Genomic DNA, 21,529 nt, shown 5'->3' with positions numbered 1-21,529 from the left:
CTCTGTGGACTCCTCTATTCCAAAATCCTCAGGCATGAGGCAGTTTAATTATGGGCAAACAGTTTAATGTCAAACAGTTAGGGAACGATCTCTGCATGTTGCAAAAGAGACTTTCACAATCGATAGACCTTTTATCTGAGTTTGTGAAGTCCCTTAGAACCTGTGCAGAACGCTCCAACCAATCACAAGTCAAAAACACTGAGATATGTGTATATATACACACACACATGACTATACCGCTATATTTTTGCCTTAACACCTTGAAAACAATATGCTTGGGATCATAATTAACTACAGGCAAGACAATCAAGAAAAGGGCATTAGAGGTTGTTGACTGATGCCTTCTACAAACAACAGCATTTAAGCTTTATTGTGCTTTTACATAATTGCCAAAATCCCAATGCCTCGTGTCATGACACACTGTCGTACCAACATGTTGTCCAGTTTTATTGCACGAACAATTTAAGTGATGCATGTTGTTTATCTGATAATACATATCAGTTCACCTGGATGCTGACATTACATTACAGTGCTGTCCTTGTCTGTGATCAAATGTTCGTCCTTTGTGCATTTAATATCAACTTATTTAAAGCGTACAGTCCAATGAAAGCACATTTCAGCCCATGTCGAGCACATAAAGCATCTTAAAGCATTTTATTTATTGATGTGAATAGGTTTACTTCCGTATGATTGTCTTTAAGAAAATGCTTCTTTGAGAAACACATGATAATAATACATCCCGTATACAAAAGACAACTCAAAGCAGTGCTGGGTGAAGCAAAAAACATAATACTGCACACTTCAGACACATAACTTAAAATAATACAGTCCTTCAATACCGCTTGATTAAATCATACAGATACATACACAGGTCCTTCGTAATAAGTCAAGGCAGCGTTCAACAAAACAGCAAAACAAGTTCTATTGTAAACCAATGCTGCCGCAACACCATACAATGTCCTTCAAAACAGCTCCACCTTAAGCATTAAATGCACGCACACGTCACATTTAACAAATGTAAAGTACCGTTCAGTGGTTCCAACAGAAACACACAGATGTAGATAAACATACTGTGAAGGCACATGTGGCTTTGGCAAATCAAACACCCGCATTTCCCCTGATGTTTTCTGCAGCCGTAGCAGGACGCCGTGGTCATTCTTAGTTTGGTTCCGCGTCCGTCGATGTTCTGACATCGTGCTTCAGACACTTTGCTATGCTAAATAATCTAGAGGCAATGGAGCTGCTGTATTGCTTCTGTTTTTACCTTTACATCAGCAGAGGCGACCCGATCCCGCTGAATTATCGTAAGTACGCAATTTAAGGCACAAAAGGCTAATTCCCTTAACTCATTCAAGCAGCCTGAAAATTACAATCCTGAACGGAAGAAGATGAAGCGATGGTACAAAAGGAGAAACAGCTTGTCGACACTCTTGACTGGTTGCATTATAAGCCCCGGGACTCCGATGGTGACAATTATTTGCCGTAAGATGTAGATTTAGCTTTGCCTGATGCTGTGCCAACATGCTGGGAAAGTCACATGTGCTTCCTGCCAAATGCTGGTTTATTTGTCAAGTGAGAGTCTGCTTTCTTTTCTAAAACTGTAGCTGGCTGGTAAAATATATCATCTTGCGAGCAGTTTATGGCATCTATCAACCACTGTAAGCAAAGAATGCAAGCTGATGCACGAAAGCTTATGAAAATGCTGCTGTTTGTAAGTGATCGCTGTCTGACAGCAACCAGGTCAAAGAAACACTGAAAAGCACCTTCCAGCTACAGCACGGCTGTACACCTGAAAATAACACATTGTGCTTAAAGAGGTGCAGGGTTGGTTTTTCTTTTTATCTGAACACAGTGTACCGGAGTTTAAACAGGCTTTGGTCTTTGAACGCAGCCATTCTGCTGCTTCAGAGGCACAGGATGTAAGCTCCACGTTGTGAGTCTGTCCTTTTACTTGGTCAACCATACTGTAGGTCCATTTTCACGTTGCAGTCCATAGATGAACCGCATGCCGCAGGTAAAAGCACAATGAGCGCAGCAGACAGAGGGAGAGACGGGTATGGAAACAGAGAAGGTAGCTCCAGGGGTTGTGTTCGCTGCCACCTCTTCTTCACCTGGGTATAGGAGGAAGTGGAGGAGCTCCTCTCTCCTTTTTACCAGTACCTGGAGAGAAGTGAAGGCACAGAGTTAGTATTTACCTGAGAATGACTTTCATCCACCAGGTGGCGTACAGGTAGAGTGTGCTGTAGTGAATACTGTCTGCTTTTATTAAGAGCTTTGTCTCTCACTTGTCTGCAGTCCACTTTTGGACATCTCTTAATTTCTTAGCAATTTTAAAGGCTAAGCTAATGAAGGTAAAAATGTGTGATTTTGTGGTTCATTTTACTGATTGACAAAATTCAGCTTTCAGGAAACTTCAGAGAGATATACATCACAATAGCAAACGAGAAAGCTCCTAAAAAACATATTGGAGTTGTATAATCTCAGTTTTGTGTGTGTGTGTGTGTGTGTGTGTGTGTGTGTGTGTCAAACCGACCTCTGCCCTCAGTCTTGGCAATCTTGCTGGGGTAGGTCTTCTGGAAGGGCACGTAGGGCTCAGGTGGAGGAAAGTCCGACACAGGGTGGAAATTGAATCGACACTCCCACTCATCTGTCAGTGGAGAGAAATGGAGGTCGGTGGGTTCCTCTCAATCAAACTGACAAAACTCGCATCAAAGAAGCACTGTAGTCGTGTCGTGCGTGACCAGACGGTGACTTTTCAATCACAGGCTCAGGTATTTGAGTTTAAAGCGAACATGAATGGAAGGCAGCGGGTTCGTTGCTCATTTTAAAACAGGATTCTTCTGATTCGGAACGATGCAAAGAAAGATTAGAAATGAAGTGAGCTCAACAGGTTTCTGTAGGACGCAGTAACGGGGATCAGCTGGTGCAGAGCAACAAGACTAAAACTCATTCCAACAAAGTAAATAAAGTTGGGAAACAACTGCTTTTCTGATTTTTGTGCTAATTCAACATCAGTTCCAAATTTATGAGAAGGCTTATCTCATTCAACAAACTCCAATGAACAGAAAACTGCTTGTGCCATAAACTATAAATCTTATCACTATTTCAGTATTACGAAAAATGTAAAATTTTATCAAGCTGTATTTTATCCTGGCATACATGGGAAACTCTCCTCAGCCAGTTTGGGCATTTGAGCTCCAGGAGGCGCTAAAGAGTCCCTTTGATAACAACAGGAGTATTTAAGAAGTCCTTTGTCTAAAGTGCCATCAGTGTTCTTAACTGCACAAAGTGACTGATTGAATTTAAGCCACAGACATTAACACGTGACCTGGGCTGTGACCTTTTCTGTGCGTTCATCCGTGCTCATCTGGGTTTTTTTTATTTTGTTGCTTTTTAAGTTTTGGTGAGCCACAGTCGAGTTTCCACCCAGCACTGCGACAGTGTTTGTGTCTAAAATCTGCTAAAAAGCACAGCACAGTCACAGAGTATCGCGACCTGAGGAAATGTGATTAAAGACTGTCGGACTGCTCCGGAGCAGGACATTTTGGGAGCCCCTGTCGCTTCTTGTCCCCGCTTGCCTTCCAAATCAAACTCACTCCTTTGGTTCAACGGGATAAAAACAACACAAACGGGAGGTCAGTGGGTTTTTCTGCCATAGCTGAACTCACTGGAACTCATGTGGTAAAAACAACACTGAGGGCAAACACGTTTCTTTTGCAGAGGACAGTCTGTGAGAAGCACAGTCAGTCCTCTGCAAGGCGACCAGTTTGTGTTAACTGCCTGCAAAGCTGTCACTGCCACACGTGAACTCATTAGACTTCTGTTTTGTTAAAGGATGAGTTTATTATTTCCCTGTGTCATTCTCCTCCTCCTCAGTTTCTCCTTGCTCTCCACTGGTGAAACACAGCATGTGCAGGGCTTTTTCTCTCTCGGCTCTCAATTTTCAAACAAACTCTTTCATTCATGCTCCCTTGAACCAAACCAGCACCTTCAGGGATTAACTCACCCTGTATCTGGTTGTGGTGAGAGTTCTGCAAGCCGTTACCCATGGGAGGCGGCGGCGGAGGGGCGCCTCCTGTCCCCGGCCTGTCCGGAGGGAGGGGAGGTCTGCCGCCAGGTCCGCCACGAGGGGGCTCCGGGCCTGGCCGACCAATGGGAGAAGGAGCTGCTGATGACCTTATGCTGCCCCCTCCAAGGCTCCGCCCTGAGGGAGGAGGAGGAGGAAGAGGCCCTTTGGAGGCAGAAGAAAAAATTTACATGTTAGCTGAAGTGACGCGATTCAGTTATTTTATATTGTTTACATACAGCAGTCATCCAATATTTAATGAATTTATCAAGGCTGTTCACCTGTGCGTACTGAGGATTGGTTCCTTCCAAGAGATGGCGGCCTCTCGTTTGGCGGAGGAGGGAGAGGTCCCGACCGACCGTGAGGCGGAGCTGGGCCGTGGCTGGCAAAGAGAAACAGACTTTTAATCTGTGTGTCAACTGTACGATAAGTGTGGGTAAAAAATCAACACAGAACACGCAGTCAAGCAGATCTCACTGCAGAAAGCTTCACCATGAAGAAGAAAATGGTAAAAATAGTCAAAACGTCGCCAATACCTGTTGAGGGAGCTGTTCCTTTGGGGCAGACGAGGGGTGCTGTGGTCGTCTCCTCCAGCCGGCGTGGGTGGGACAGGCGGAGGTCCCGGTCGGCCCGGTGGGAGTGGGGGCGGACCGCCGCCGGCTGAGGACCGCGAGGCAGAAGAGGAGGAGACAGAGGAAGAAGGTTTGGAGTTGACAGAGGGAGGAGGTGGAGGCACGTCGCGGGGCATAGATGGCCGATGACCTCCCACAGGAGCTGGCGGTGGCGGGGGTCGGTCGTCAGGAAGCGGAGGCCTCCCTCCAGGAGTGGGAGGAAGGGAAGGTCGGCTGTTGTTTGGGGGTGGATGAGGAGGCGCAGAGAATCCTGGTCTTGATCCAGCTGAGGAGCCTCCTGGTGGCGGAGGGAGAGGCCCGTGCCTCCCTGGCGGAAGACCAGGTGGTGTGGATGCAGAAGTCGGGCTGGGCCTGGATCCTCCGGGGAACGACGGTGGAGGCGGGCCCCCACGAGACTGGAAGCTCTGGTGAGGTCGAGGTGTGTTCGGCACGGGAGGAGGGGGACCTCCTGGAGTGTCTTGTCTGGATGAGAAATTGGGTCGGCCCTTGGGAAGATCAGGGACGTTGCCACGGATGCCAGCCGGTGCTCCTGGGAGTTTAGGCGGGCCTCCACCTCCACCCCCACCAAAGGGGGTGGGCCCACAGGAGCGACCTCCTGGGGGCAGCACGGGCCCTCGGCTGGGTCCTGAGTCTGGAGGAGAGAAAAGGCGTTACTGGGTGCAGTGTTTTCTGTGTTGTTCATTATCGCCAGTCAATCACACAGAGAGGCAACCATTCGCAATCACACTCACACCGATGAGCAGAGTCACTAACGAACCAAATTCTATTTATTTATGTATTTATTCATTTTACCGTTGGACTCTCTGTTTGCTGCAGACCTCAGTTTTGGCATTCCTCCTGCAAACAGGCCTCCTAAACCACCAGGGGCACCACCACCAAAACCTCCTCCGCCTCCTCCTCCTCCACCACCACCGCCGCCGCCGCCACCGCCTCCTCCTCCACCACCACCTCCTTTGGGTTCTGAAAGGATAAACAAACAATATTAAATGAACTGTTCATGGATAATGTAAATAACTTTAACGGGTCTTCAGGTTGATGCCGGTCCAGGAGTCTTTTTTCCTCTCCAGAGTCAGTACAAATACACATAAAGGGGTCTTGACTTACTGTCCAGTAAGGGTCCACTGCGGTCATTGGTAACAGCTTTCTTTAATCTGGCTCCTTTACAAATGTCGGACAGCAGAGCGGTCCTTCCATGCTGCTCTGTACGGTTTAGAGTTGGCTTCTCTGTGTTGGCCTGAAACACAAACACAAACGTGATATACAGTCATTGAGACGGACAAAGCAAAGCTGCAAAACACCCGGAAAGAAGCAAAACAATTAATGACTTTATTAATCTTTGTCTGTTAAATCCATGATCACATCGACCAAACCGGAAAAGGCAGCAATGACAATTTTCATCCACTAGATGTCTCTGCTGAGCAGGTTCAAGAGGGAAGAGATCCCACTGGACTGAAAGACAGACACATAAAATGACTTACCGAAGCAAAGGTGGGAGGAGGGGGGGGCCCTGGGGGTGGGGGGGGAGGCGGGACCGGCATCTTTCTCTCTCAGCTTTACTCTATCTGCACTGGACGCCGCACCCTGGAGGACAGATGACACACACTTAATAAAATACATGAACCAACAAATGAAACACTGGCGTTGCAAGGTATTTTTAGCAGTGTTGTACATTCTTGAGACAGTTCCAGGGTGTCCCCTCCTTTCATCTTTCCATCTACAGTACAGATGGGACGTTTGCTGAGGCCACCGCTCGCATGCCTTCAGCTGCAGCTCGTCCAGTGCTAACGTCGGACTGTGCTGGAGTCGCCGAGAAAACCGTGAACGTCTCTGGAAATACAAAGTCAAAGCATCTTGTCCACGATGAGCAGCGGTTACAGCACTTAATTTCACTTCCTTAAACGCGTCTTGGTGACGAGTTTGAAAATCAGTTTGCAGAATAAATGATGATCCACGTCGATCAACTTTTGTGGAAAAATGGGAGGGATTTGAAACAGGGAGCGTTCAAGGTGACGTGAAGTCAGAATGTCCCATCCTACAGACATCAGATTCAGCTTACTTGCAGTGTACTGACACTGTCACTACAACTTTTGATGGAATGCAATATTAACTTCAGCCTGCTAAGAGTGCACTTATGCTCAAAATTCACTCTGCAACTTGACTTTAATGCCACATTCCATCAGGCAGCTGACACAAGAGAGGAATAGGAGTGAGTGAACGCAGCTGACAAAAACACGACCGCGGACACATCACGGACGCCTGTGTGGCCAGAAGTGCAACATGCATGAAAATGTCAAACCACACCTGCAGCAGCAGCAGAATGATCCTCATTCATCTTCTACCTTTATGAATGACATTTGTTATTTGCTTAGAATATATGACTCTGCACTGGAGCTGTCTGTGTGCAACACAGGTTAAGCAACATGAATTTGCAATACTGAAAAAAAGATGTGGAGGAGAGACTTTTCAGCACTGCAGGTAGGAAACAATGAAAGCACCTGCAGATAAAACTACTGATTAGAAAATGTAAAAACACAACCTGCATTGAACAGCCTCAAAAGCCGTCAACATGCATGTCAAACTGCCAAACTCCATTACTGACATAGGAAGGCACAGCACTTCCCCATTTGAACTGCACGGTCTGATACACACATCAAAACAAGAATTCAGGGGACGTATTTCACTACTTCTCTATAATCCATTTTCTATAAAAGGGCTTAGATTGAAAGCTTTGAAGGCACCAAACAAACGTTAACACAGTGAAACTGTGACTGCTGCAGCTGGCAAAGATGCATTCATCACATCAATGACACCATGCTCAGTGTTAAAACACACTCACTGACACTTGGACACGAGCGACACTTCAGACCCATAGTATCACTTCTATGGCATTAATTTAAGCTCCTTTATGTTTAATGGCAAAGAGCTAACTGCACTGAGATCAGCGGTTAGGTCAGGTAAAATGCCACAAAACAGATACCAACCAAGAAGAAGAATAAGGTGGACAGAACATGTAAGAGACGCTCCCTCCCACACATTCACACTTAAACATTCAAATTCATTTCATTTTTTCCCCCCTGCACACAAATACTCACGCAGCTCGGCCTCTCACTTCATCTTAAGTCACACACACACAGTCAGACTGTCCTCCAGGGGCCTCTTGCTTCCTGTATGCTGCTGACAAACAGGAAGTCACCACGCGGCTCCAGCACCGCAGCTTTCCGGTTGCCAGGATGATGATACCTCTACGTCTCAGCTTCGCATCATTTTCACATTCTCCCCCTTCCTCTCTTTAAATCGTGCATCTCTCCGCGTTTGTGCGTCACCTCTCGCTCCCTGTTTCCTGCTGCTCTTCATCTGTTCGAACCATCCAGACTTGGATTTTGGACACTGGTCCGCTTCTGACTCAAACAGCTGGATCGGGTCACAATGAGGCCGATCTATTCGGTTCAATTCTACGTTTATGTCTCCGTGCCACTAAACATTTACAAAGAATTTTGGTCGCTGTTGGTTTTCAAAGTTTTGTCACCTGTGATTCAGTTTCTCAGGTTTAGTGTGATTTCATGTTTCCACGCTCTCATTTGATGCAGATGTTTTATACTGGAATTTAAATTCTCCACCAATTTGCTGCTGCATTTAAAAAGGTTACGCTTAAGCTGTAACTCCTGTTAGTTTTTTTTTTTTAAACCAAGATCTTTGCTGGTGCACAAATGTTTGCTATTATAACAACAAATAACTGAATAAATGATAAAATAAGCCTTTTTGATACTGTTGAGTAAATCAACCTCACCTCCATTTTCCAGCTGTGGCCTACACAGACTAACGTGATGTTTACTGAAAATATTCACACATACTGAGCTGAACCTAATACAGAACCTCCAACACGATCCCTCGTGAATCAGTTAAGGTCTTTTTAAAGATCAGGGCTGGTGAAACATGTCCATCAATGTTTCCCAAAGCCCAAGATGATGTCCTCAAATGTTTTTATCTCAACTCAAAGATATTCAGCTTACTGTCATAAAGGAGTAAAGAAACTAGGAAAAAAAACACATTTAAGAAGCTGGAAGAAACTTTTATTTCCTTAAAAAAAATGCTCAAACTGATTATTCAATTATCAAAATAGTTAGCGATTAATATGAGTTGACTGCTAATCAATTCATCTAAATTCCCAATAAAGACCTTAAAACACACAGAAAGGCTGAACAACGAGTGAGAGCCAAACATAACAGGACACGGACAGTCCAAAGGCCTCTGCATGCAGACATGTGCCGACGCTGAGGCAGAAAACTTAACTTAAAGAGGATTCTGGAGTCAATGGAAACTTTCATTACACATTTTGTAGAGTCACACCACCAAAATCTTTTAAAACTCAGATTTGAGTGACTTTACATTTGACAAATTAACTTTCTAAAACACACTGCACTGTGGATTTTTGGTTTCTTTTTCATGATATAATGTTTAATTTCTTTCAGAAATGCTTCACTGAACATAAGATGAAACTTGACTGCATGTGGCACAAACCACTCACACTAATCTTGAATTCCAGCAGAGAACCGTCACAACATGCCGGGCAGCATCACGCACACACTTTCACATCAAGATGTCTGATGATGTCTGTCACACACCCGACAGATGACCCACTTCATCAAAAAATCCTTTGAAGAAGACGTAATAAGAATCTCGAGAGACCATTCATCAGTGATGAGTCACATTTCAGAGTGAAAATGAAGCAATCCTGGTTACTTTATGTTTTGGCGAAATAAACCAAACTTCAGCTGAAGAGGAAAATGTCACGCCTGCTTGCTGCCTGTCAGATTTAAAGCCAGATGCACCTGTGCATGTTTCCACTGTGCTAACATTTCCACCTCCGCCAGGACTGAACCCTGTGTGACAGGGAAATGCACCTCTGCCGCTCTGTGTCGGGGCGACTTAATTCAAAACGTGCTGAGTTTCTAACATTTAAGCAGACCACGCTGACGTTACTCACCGGACGGGCTGATCGTCAGGAGGGAGCCGAGCCTGAACGAGTCTTACTTTAGTCGCTTTAACGGCTTTCACAGCTTTGATCAGGATGTAGAGACTAACGCATCGACTCATTTCCTGCAGCAGTGATGAAATGACAGTGACAGAGCTGCAGATGTGGCAGCAGAAATCAGGCAGAAAGACGAGCGTCAGTGAGATCGAGCTTCTTATGTGTTGCAAGGGAGGAAGACGGGGGACAATTTGTACAATGTTCTTCAAAACGCACCGAGATGCAATGAACAAACGAGCAAACTGTGTCCACCAATGACTGACTCTCACTTAGTGCTGATGATACCGAAGCAGCCCTGAGTGAAGAAAGACGTCGACTTCCGCCCTCGGAAACAGGCCTTAAAATCGCCCCACACACACATAGAGCCTAATATTAGCTAAGCATTCACAATGGCTCCTTTGACAGAGAGAGAGAGAGAGAGAGAGAGAGAGAGAGAGAGTGAGAGAGAGAGAGAGAGAGAGGAGATAGGAGGGATCCCTGGGCGTGGATCCTTTGAAGAAACACACACACACACACACACACACACAGACACACACACGAAAGCTCACATATGTTTCAGTTTACAAATGGCCATAAAAAAGGCTTCTTCATCCTGCCACTGAACCTCCTGTGCTCCTCCACCTCATTACAGTGACTGCACACGCATGCATGCATGCACACACACACAAACACACACACTGTAAACTCTCAACATGGCAGAAATGTTTCAAGTCATTTTCTTTAGAATAGCCTGCAGTTCGATGCAGAAACGTGGTTTCCAGGGGGGGGGTGCTGGTTGGAGGGGCTGTATCATTAAGTGGACACCTCCCATCACCTCGGACTCAACTCTGCCCAAGCTCACACACAGCTCAACAGTAAACGTGAATGTTCCAGAAAACTACGAGACAAATCGAACACACCTCGTGTAAGTTAACAAAGAACGAGTCACGGTGCTGCTGAGTGGATCTGAACACGAGCTCAGGGGAAAAAGGTCATTTTAGACATTTTGAATGTAACCCAGGGTAGCAATAAATGTGTCAGCTGAGCAGGAACTGTGCTGAGTGGCTAAGCTAACATCCTGTGGTGTGTTCTCATACACTTTCTCTCTCTCACTCACACACACACACACACACACACACAGATGTGGTTCTATTGCTGTTGTTTCAGACTTCGACTCAGCAGGTTAATTTTACCTCTTCAACATTCTTCAAATAAAGAAATTAGTGCTGAATTCGCCTGCTAGGGGAAACGTGCACAAATGACCATGTGCAGTCAGGCCCTTGTGTGTTTGTCTTATTGACTGACGGGTTAGTTTTCAGCACGGCTTCTCTGTGCGTGTTTCCTCTGCTGACATACGTGCTGTGTAACCAGATGTGACTTGGTACGTTTAAATATGGACGTTGACGTTTTAGCAGACTAGACGGGATTCCTGCACGCATTTGTTTCACAGATGCTTCTGGAAGCGATCACACGTCCAGACCTGGCTGAGCACATCATTGAGAAAGCTGCAGCTGAAACGCCTTCACTGTTTTTCCAATGGCACACAACACTTTCTACGAAGAGCACGACAATGAAATCTTTACTGTTTAAGTCCTGTTCTGTCTGACTTTCCTGGTGAAATCGTTCAAATCTCATCGTCGTTTCTTGTTTAGTCCTACTTTCAACATATCTTAGCAAACATGCCAGAAAGGCTAAATTGACACCAATAAAGCCCTCTATTCATCTGTATATCAAGCACCTCTGATCTCGACTGTATAACACTGTGTCAAGCCAAATCACGGCAACAATACGCCGTATGTATCCGCATTACACTAATCAGCTTAAATACACAACATGACACAAAGGCACCATACACACCATAAAGGACCCTCTCATTTGTGTATCTACTCTTACTGCTCCCACAAAGAAACAGTCTCATAACTCACCTCAGAGTAGAGTCTAACCTCAGAGCAGGGCTGAACAATTAATCGAAATACTATCACAATCAGAATATCCAATTGCAATTTTTTGATAAAGGTAAAACACGCCATCATCAGTGAAGCACTGTGGTGCTCCAGAGATGCCTGTTTGGTAAAGACCCCGGCAAAAACCACACCATCATTACCCCCAACAAGTTTATGTTTTCGGTCTGGTTTGTTTGGTGTCAACGGGATTTGAGAAAAACTACAGACCTATTTCATGAAACTTGGTGGAAGGGTGCAGGATGGGCGAAGGAGGAACTCATTAAAATTTGGAGCGGATCCGAATCACCGAGCAGATACGCAAATTATTTTTCACTTTGATTAACATCGCGAGATAGAGCGGAATAAATGCCAGGCACCTCACATCCAGTAGATGGCAGTAAAGTCCAATAGAGACAAAACATATGATGAGTCCACATCACAATGATCACAGGTACCCATAATCCTCTGGGATAGCCAAGACTGGTGCAACTGTAACACTGCAACAATGCTAACAAAGACGCTAAGAGAGTAAAGTAAGAGAGTAAAGTGTCTCACACTCAAAACCAAACGTCTGTCATGTCAGTTAGCATTTAAACATACTAACTGCACGTTTGATGGAAAAAGGACTTAATCAATCATTAAAACATTTCAGTGGACTAAACGATTGATCACTTGATCGTTTCAGCTTCACGCACATGAAACAGCTGGTTTTAAAGACAGCCCTTTAATAAACTGCTACCAAACATATCAGCAGGCTTTTAACACATAATTCCTTCATAACTACATCACATCAGGCAAAACACAGCTGTGAAAATAGGTCAGTAGACTGGTTTAAGCTTTCATTTTGACTTTTGTCACCAGAAGACGCCCCTGAAGAAACGTTTTTTTCTACAACATGGTGAAAAGCCGTCAGTGGAAAGAAAAGATCAGCGTCTACTTACTCAATCTGTGTCCATAGAAGAATCAGCAGCACGTTCAGAAGACAGTAGAAGAAGCACCTTAGTTCATTCCTCATAAAAGTGCAAAATGTGAAGAGCAGCCACATACAGCTGTAATCAGAAAAGAAAAGCAGAAGATCAGCAGCATCTAGAGAACTTAAAAAAAAAACACACACACTCTGCACCAAGTAGAAGTTCTTGATTCCTCTTCCTCTAAACTGACGTCTCACATTCAGAGGAAGTCCCGCTTCAACGCACACAGACCATATATATGGCACACGCCACTTCCTCTTTTTCAGTTCCGCACCTGGGGGAGGGGTGCTGGGGTCCCACTGGTGATTACAAAAACACAAATCCACCATTTTCAGGCTTTCTTTCTGACACTTCACTCTTTAGACTTAAACACAGTAATGCACCAGCATTGTCATGTATGGTGAAAACTGCACGGCCAAAAGCGTGTTTTCACGTCAAATTTAAAAACTCATCCTCCCAATTTGCTTCGAAAGGTGAACAAAAAAAGGTGTTTTTGGGAAACATCGAATAAATCAGCACACTTCTTGCATCAGAGGACCACAATGTTAAAATCCATCATCCACTCAGAAGTCAGTGACGCCCGAAGTGGTGATTGATGATTGGCTGCACGCTGTACTTCCTCCTTGTACCCTGGGAGGAGGAAGAAAGGACAGTCCGTGATGTCAAAAGGTTGAGACATCACAGCGCAGAGACCAGTGATTTTTCACTCCTCTGTGAACTGTTCACACAGCTAGTATGAGAAAAGGTGACCAGTTTGGTTACAGTTTTTTTCAGTGTGTGTGAAAATACTGACGACCGCAATGGAGAAGTAGAAGATGAAGAAGAAGCAGCAGCTAAAACTGAAGGAGAGGACAAAGCAGAGACAAGAAGGGAGGACAACCGCTGAAGCAAATGCGTCCATGCTGCTGTTTCAGCTTTCTGCATTACTCCACAAATGTCTTTGATTTCCTGTGTTACTTTTCTGCCACTGAATCCTTCAGACACCCAGAAAAATAAACCTGTTTTTTGGGGCATTTCCTTCAGAATGTGTTCTGAAATATATGAGACATGAGAAGGCATTAAAACACCACAAGCATGAAGAAAAAGAAACTTTTAAAGGGAGAGCCGTGCCCTGCGTTTTACTGTCAGAAAATGAAGACCAGCTTCGATTTAACAGAGAGTGAATTGATCCCAGCCCTTAAAGCTGCTGGACGAAGGGTTAGCATAGCTCCGCAGCAGCCACTTCCTGTGCTCTCAGTGTCACACTTCCTGCCTCGCAACACAGTCAAGGGCGGTGTGCCAACCCACCATCGGCTGCACTTCAATACTCTCCCTCGTCTCCTCTTTCCAGCCAACGACAGCGCCTGAGCTGAGTCTTAAAGAGACACCTTGGCTTTCTCCCCTGGACTCAGCTGTTTTTCCTCACCAGTGAGGGGAAAAATGTGTCTGAGCTGGTGCTTCAGTTAACCATAAAAAAGGCCAGTGTTCCCCACAGAGGCCATGGCAATTGGCTGAAGCACCGAGAAAAAAATGCTCACGCTGTGGAATCAGCACCAAGACTTGACACAAAACAAATGTGCAGCAGGAACTTTAAGGGACTCCGCAAGTAAAGCGACCAGAGCCTCTTCAAGCCCTGCAGGTACTGGAACTGAGACTGATGACATGACAAAGTAAACATCCTCCAGATCCTCTCAAAACACGTCAAAACAAAACTGTTTCTTTAATCTGGTACGTCATTATTGAGAAACACAGAACAAGAATACAAAGCTACTGAAAGTCCTTACGTTACGATATAAGAGGCAATCCGTCAGCATCATGGCGCTGATGGAACTCTGAATTTTGACATTGTGGATGCAGAGATGACGGCGGTGTCTGTGACTCTTTTTCCTTTTTGCTGAATTCACTTTCTTTTTTTGGCCTGTGCCGTCATGGCGTCTCAGATCGTCTTACCACATTACGTCATTATGCAGTGTTTTTGTGACAGCAATAGTGGAACTAATGAACATTTTGTGAGCCTCGTTTAGCTGAATACCACTTAACGAGTCAGCTTTCACTGTCATATCTGGGATTGTCATTCTAACACTGTGGTTTTTGTCTGGAAACACATTGTGTTAATTAATGAGCTTCAGAGGTTTTTATATGTGGATTTTGTTGCCTTACGACTTTGCCATGCTAGCTGTTTCCCCGTTATGTATCAAGCAGAAACCCACGAGCTGAAAAATGAAGCTACTGCCAAAGTGCCAAAAACTGCAGTTCCTCAAAGGCCCACTTGAGGCGGGCTCCAAAAGCCAGTCAATCCCCATAGACCCCCATATTAAATCACCTAAATTTACACCAGAAATAAAACATGTTTACAGCCTCATACAAAAAAACAGTTTTGGTCTCCAGCTAATTTCCCCGTTCAAGACCACCGTACAAGGTGCAAATTATATTAAGGCTTAAACTTATCCATAATTATGGACATGATTTTTGTGAGTGACAGCTAGCCACTAGGTTTCAGCCACCAGGCTTCATTCGGCCCGCCTCAGCTCCACCTCTTTGCCCATTTCTGGATTAGCTGGGAGTTTGGTGGAGTCTGGCACCGCAAAGATGGCGATGGCTCTTCAGAAACCTCTGGGCGACGTCACAGACAACATCCATGTTTTATACAGACTATGGTTTCCAGCCTTTGTGCTAAGATAAGCTAACTTGCTGGCTGTAGCTTCATTCTTTGACAGATATGAGAGTGCTGTTGATCCTCTCGTCTGACTCTGCACCAGGAATCAAAGAGGAACATTTCCTAAAACATCAAACTGTTTCTTCAATGAGATAACAACATTGTGGCAAAGGGAAAAAACATATCACTCAACATACGCTAAATGCTAGATGGGCTTGTAATGTACCTCGTACATTCAGAACCATAATATTATCATTTCATCTCCTCTTAGTCTTTCCACAACTTCAGCTGTTTCAAAGCTGCAGCCTGGTGAGGCAACAGGAGCCAGCTTGTCTCAACATTTTCCAAATCGCACTTCGTTACCCAATGACATCAGCACCAGCCCTGCAGAGTCCCTGCGCCTCAACAGACTGTGAAGTAATGTCCTCTGGTTCAAGACTTTGACCACAGAATCTGGAGTGTGGTGGTCCTCCTCGTTAACACAGAGCCGAAGGGCAAACAGCCATTAGACCCAGCGGACTAAACGACTACGAAAGGAGAAGGAAGACGGGACAGAAGGAGAGAATTGAAATGCCCCCCATCCTGTATGTCACAGTCACATGAATATTAGTGCAGCTCGCCTGCAGGCTAGTCAGTCACTTTAGATGCTTTGTGATCACACATCACACCACATGACTCATATACTTGTAGGCCGAGCAGAGACGCCACAAAATGTCATTCGACTGCTTCTTCAGCTGAGTGCAAACGAACTCTGAAACATGCAACAGGTTTAATTCAAATGCCAAGACACCCTGGAAAACAACTGTCTTCTTAAAACGTGTGAAACATACACAAAAACAAACTGTTTACTGACAACATTTTCACAAAGTGTTCCTGAGCCCACGTAGCAGCATCCTTTATCCAGTCACATGTTCACAAAGTGGTGAACTCGCTCCATCCTCGCTTGTGAACGGCTGAGCCTTTCCAGGATGCCCCTTTCATACCCAATCATGATGCTATCACCTGTTACCAATCAAACTGTTTACCTGTGGAATGATCCACAGTTTTTGGGGAATTCCACAATGTTCCATTCCCGCTGGTATAATTCAAAAGATGGGACAGAACGACTGAAATGTCATATTGGCCGTTCAGCTCAAAGTGACAGTAGAGGGAATCAAACTGAGCAACAGCCCCTCAGCTGAGTCCTCAATGCACATCGAATACAAACAGTATTTTTATGACTCTCAAATTTACTTGACCACACACATCTTCTGTGGTTCAATCATGACCGTGGTGATGCTGCTGGTGACGACTGTGACCTGTCGCACTCACAGCACATGAGGTGAGGTCATGAGTTTCAGTGCCGGACGGACAGCGAGATGCCAGGATCACATGCTTTACACAGGAAACAGCGCTGAGCACAAACAGAGACCACAGTCTTACATTTTGTTTCTACTACTACCCCCACACGCTAAACAAATGCACATGCTGTCCTCTGGCTGCAAACACACTCCACAGTGTTGCAATTCTTTTCACGTCGTATCTGTTCATCTCTGAGTGCATGCTAGGAAATGATGAGAGGCCCTTTAAAACACCACCGAATTAAGTTTGAGGGTGGACACGATTAGCTTGAATAAATGGACGAGCTTCACTCAGCCCCTCACTTCCTCACCAACGCTGTCCCTCTGCGCTGCAGAGGAATGCCGAGAACTCAGAGCTACGACGATCTACGACTCGTTCTGGGACAAAGCACATGAATGAGAACACAACCAGAGGCAGCACGAGCACGTAAACAAGGCTCTTCTCTGCTGTGCAATGACTGCAGCACATTCTTTATGAAACATTAACAGAAGCTGATGAAATCCAAGAATTACTGAACAGAGTGTGCAGAGCAGCTGCTGGGGGACAGCCAGCAGCGGAACCAGCTTAGTCCAAAATATTAACACACACACACACACACACACACACACACCACGTGTCTATAGATAGTGTAGGTTCCTTATTATGACATCCAATTCCTCTAAAAGAACTAAATGAGGTCAACTCGAGCTCAAACACTGACACATCCTTCCAGGTGGTCCCTGAACACAACACACAGATAGCATTACGTTTCATGATGATACGCATCATTTCGACTGTCAAGAAAACAAAAGCAGATGTTACGTTTTCCCAAGAGACATGGACAAAAGTAGCTTCTTATTGAAGACGAAGGTTTGTGGGGACGAGCTCACAGTGATGAAAAAGGTTGATCTCAAGAGTGATTACAGCTACAAACACGCTGAACTGGATGAGCTGCAGGGACAAATGCTTCTGGATAAAGTTGATGCTCTTCAGTGGAGTTTAGGTGTCCAACAAGCAGCTTTCACAGACCACAGTCTGACAGAGACAGTGGTATACAGGCAGGTTTTGTGGTGAGTTGACAGCCAAGAAGCTGAAACTTCACTCAAAAGGAGAACTTGTGAAGGAGCGCCTGACTGATCCAACCCTGAAAAACCAGCTGTGAGTAGCATCATCATCATCATCAGACATCAGAAGAAAGCACTTCCAGTCATCGCATTAGAGATTAGTTTAATATATGTGTTCAATAATGCAGCATGGCCCCTGAAGGATGTTTTAATAACTGAAATGGCTCTTGATAGGAAAGAGAAACACTGACACAGCATCAGTGATGCAACCCGTAGGTTCCTAAAAGGACTTCTGCAGACTGAGACAAGGTTTAGGTCAATGCAAACCCTGAAAATCCACATTTGGAGAACTGGTGTGGAGAGTGGCAGCCACGGCTGTGTATGAACCGCCAATCGAGGCCAGCACACCTCAGTCAGCACTGCTCCAGAGCTTTGAACAGCTCTCAGGTCAAAGACACTGGAGGCAATAAAACCTGCATATTATCGTGGCTGTTGCTTGAACAAGGCTGAGTGAGACCTTCTGAGGAGGATCCGGCTCCAGCTTAGACAAATAACGAGTTTGTTCATTTGAAATGAATAAATCTTTTTAATCGAAAAACCAAATTTGCACATGTGACACTAATCCAGAAACAACACAGACAGCAAACAGTGAGACTGCCCTGCAACACTTCACACAAATGTCAATACAGTCACACCCTTGTGTGTCAATATTCTTACGTCCACATGGCTGCCAAACACTCAGAATCAACTTGGTTAGAGTCATCGTGATTACGGCTGAAATATTCATCTTTCTCTGGACAATTCAATGCTGAACACTTCCCATCATATTATTAGACAATAATTCAATATTATTGTTGTTTAGCTTTGAGTGTAATATTATTTTGATGGTATGATCACACCACAAATCAAACCATAATAAAATCTGACAAAATTACACTTAATAGCAGGAAAATAGTGTTGCACTCTCAATGAGAGCTACGTTGTTACGTGGGGTTACTCTGTCTGCCATATTGTGAGAAACAGGAGATCAGGAAAACATATTCTGATTTATATCATGATTCATATTTCAGCATGACGCCTATTCAAAACAAGCAAGACCTGCTTGTAAGACGGTGAGTGGACGGGCCTCTGAGCTGTGAGAGAGAGCAAAGCTGACTCATTATTCCCGTCCGGTTACTGTCGTAACGATTCCTTCACTCAAAACAAGCAGATCTCCATAAACTAAATGTTTACAGAGCCGGCTCAGCCTGAAAGTGTGTGTCTATGTAAGTGCATGGAGAGGGACTGCTTAGGGTCAAATGGCAAACAGGTTGTGGACACACACACACACACACACACACACACACACACACACACACACACAAATTCCTTTTCCTTCCTCTGATTTTATGCCACTCAACACTGAGCATGATATGTCCAGCTGAAGAGTCAAGGGCATTTTTGTTGCATCTGCGTGTGTGCGTGTGTGTGCGTGTGTGTGTGTGTGTGTGTGTGTGTGTGTGTGTGTGTGTGTGTGTGTGTGTACTCACCAGTGGCCCCTACTTCCTTCAATGCTCTCTGGAAATAAAACCCAAATATGTGAACCCGGTGCAGACCACTGCCCCAGCTCCCCTCTCCCTCTGCAGCCTGACGCTCAGCTGGACTCTACGTGACGAGCTCCATCCTCACAGCACTCAACAGTCTCCGCAAACGGAGACTTTTCGAGGAAAAAAAAAATGCTAATACAAACTCACACTGACCATCATTTGCGTGTGGAAGAAAGAACAAACCTTGGCCTGTTGCCCAAACCCCTGCCAGAGCCCTGCACCAGCGTGCAGGACGTCTGTAACCGACTAAATGCGTCTTTAGTGGCTCGAGCCCTCAGTTCGCCTCTCCTCATTCGCCATCACTGCTGGAATCAGTCCCAGCTGCTTTCTGGAAGATGCCAACTTCTTTCTGCTTGTAAACCGAACTCGGGTCTCACGGTTTCCGCTTCACTTGAGCTCCTTTCCACACACGCACACGCACAAAAACTTTGACCAAAGTCGACGTAATGTTTGCAGGACATACCTGTGGAAGTGTGAAACGCTGTGCACGGCTAATGTTCTTCCATCGACCGTGTGCGCTGAAGTTGCTGTTGAGGATCTGCGTGCAGCCCGTCCTGAAGTCTGCAGAGGTCCGTCTGGCAGGCAGGCGGGCAGGCGGGCCAGCTAAACGGGCCTCATCCAGAGCCGTGAACACACTCGGTTGAGTCAAGCCTCTCTGCGGAAACATCCTGTGAGGAAATGACAGTTTTCAGGAGTAAGAGGAGACTCTTGATCGCGCTGGACACCACTGAGCATTTAAATCAGCTGAAGGAGACTAAAAAAAGAGAGCAGAATAGATTATTAGCTGTAGTTGGTGAGCACACAGCAAATGCTAACAAGTAGCTAATTAAAACGAAGTGTAGCTAATTTATATAATATCACAAATACCGATTAGTTTGAGTTTACTGCTTGTGTTCAGTATCTTTTAGCTATGACTTATTTTTAGAGCTGCAACAATTAATTGATTTGTCGCCAACTATTAAATTAATCCCCAACTATTTTGAGTATTTGAGTGAGTTAAAATGATCTGATTTCAGTTTCTTAACTGTGAATATTTTCTGGTTTCTTTCCTCTGTGACAGTAAACTGAATATGTTTGACAAAACAAGACGTTTGAGGACGTTATCTTCAGCTTTGGAAAACACTGATCGGCATTTTCTGACATTTTATAGACCAAACTAATCGATTAATCGAGGAAATAATAGGCAGATTAATCGACGTCAGTTGCAGCCCAGCTTCATTTTTAGACCCTCTGCAGAGCTAATGCTGTATCTATTTCTTTGTATATATTTTTTATTGCCATCATTATTTGCATTTATTGTTTATTTTATATATTTGCACTACTTCAGTACACTGAATGCAGTGTTTAAACTGGAGTCAAACTCCTCGTATGTGCACACACACTTGGCCAATAAAGCCAGTCCTGATTCCGATCTCCTTGGTCTCCTGTTTCCCTGAATCACAGCCACCTCCCATTCCAGACAAATATACTGCCATTATAAACAGAGCAGATAAGAGTAGTTCAAGCACACATCATAGTAGCACAACGTCTTTCCACAGCTGCCTTCCTCCTCCTCCTCCTCCTCCTCCTCCTCCTCTGCTGACCGCTTTGGTTGATTAAACTCTGCATATGCATGGCTCTGGCTTCGGCTAATGCAGCTGTGCCGGCTGGGGCTCTGATCCGAGGTTTTAGCAGTGATGCAATGTTTCCAGATGTGGAACAAGAGAAAAATCCTTATTAGTCTAGTATGAGGAACAACAATTATCCCCCCCAACATATTTACTGTGTATGTCTGTGATACCAGTGTAGAGGCTCAGTGGAGTGCAAGCAGCACTCAGGAGTGTTTTATAATCTCCTCTGGTGCTACCGGTAGTCTTCAAAGGTCTATTTATTTTTTTTGTTTGTTTGTTGTTGCAGTTTTATATATTAATAGATTTTTACAATATAACCTAAAAGAATGAACTTATATTCTATGTCAGTATCACTAAGACGCAGCCTTTGGACACCATCAGGACAGAGTCAAGACTGTCAACAGCTGGATTACATAACCGTCTTTTGTGTTTGTTCTCCTGCAATGAAAGCTGCACAATACATGTGTGCTGGTGTGTTTATTGTGAGCTCATCATGAACTTTCAATTATATTTGTGCAAAGCGACTGATGATAAGTGCACTTAAACTCTCTAGGATCAAGAGCTAGATGTCAAAATGTTTATTAATTTTTTTTTTTTCATTAATTATTTATTGTGAGACTGTGAGGCAGCCACATCTCTGTGTAAACTGCATGAAAAGTGACATTTTAGATTAATTTTGCGGTCCTTCAATTTG

At 44.7% G+C, this 21,529-nt stretch overlaps 1 protein-coding gene across 5 annotated transcripts; it reads right to left on the bottom strand.

Moving 5' to 3' along the window:
* Positions 1-67: 67 nt before the first annotated feature.
* Positions 68-19,807, bottom strand: wipf1b (WAS/WASL interacting protein family, member 1b). Of its 5 annotated transcripts, XM_076743894.1 has the most exons (10): positions 19,689-19,807; positions 12,591-12,698; positions 6,177-6,279; positions 5,803-5,932; positions 5,491-5,658; positions 4,603-5,329; positions 4,348-4,448; positions 4,007-4,231; positions 2,534-2,647; positions 68-2,160 (listed from the first exon to the last, which is right to left on the bottom strand). In XM_076743894.1, exons 3-10 carry the CDS (start codon positions 6,234-6,236, stop codon positions 2,108-2,110), a joined length of 1,578 nt encoding a protein of 525 aa, XP_076600009.1. In that variant the 5' UTR covers positions 6,237-6,279; positions 12,591-12,698; positions 19,689-19,807; the 3' UTR covers positions 68-2,107. The 5 variants fall into 5 exon arrangements, with proteins under 5 accessions (XP_076600009.1, XP_076600012.1, XP_076600008.1 ...); XM_076743897.1 differs by lacking the exon at positions 12,591-12,698 and having other exon boundaries at positions 19,689-19,803; XM_076743893.1 differs by lacking the exon at positions 19,689-19,807 and having other exon boundaries at positions 12,591-12,834.
* Between the last annotated feature and the right edge of the window lie 1,722 nt (positions 19,808-21,529).

The sequence above is a fragment of the Chaetodon auriga genome, chromosome 11, assembly GCF_051107435.1.
Source record: "Chaetodon auriga isolate fChaAug3 chromosome 11, fChaAug3.hap1, whole genome shotgun sequence".
Lineage (NCBI taxonomy): Eukaryota > Metazoa > Chordata > Actinopteri > Chaetodontiformes > Chaetodontidae > Chaetodon > Chaetodon auriga.
This window is presented reverse-complemented; position numbering and strand designations above follow the sequence as displayed.

Coding starts and splice junctions, on each gene's coding strand:
- wipf1b (XM_076743894.1), bottom strand. CDS start 6,236: ATGCCGGTCCCGCCTCCCCCCCCACCCCCAGGGCCCCCCCCTCCTCCC. Junction 5,933..6,176: donor CTCCTCCCACCTTTGCTTCG/GTAAGTCATTTT, acceptor TTTGTGTTTCAG/GCCAACACAGAGAAGCCAAC. Junction 2,648..4,006: donor TCACCACAACCAGATACAGG/GTGAGTTAATCC, acceptor CTCCACTGACAG/ATGAGTGGGAGTGTCGATTC.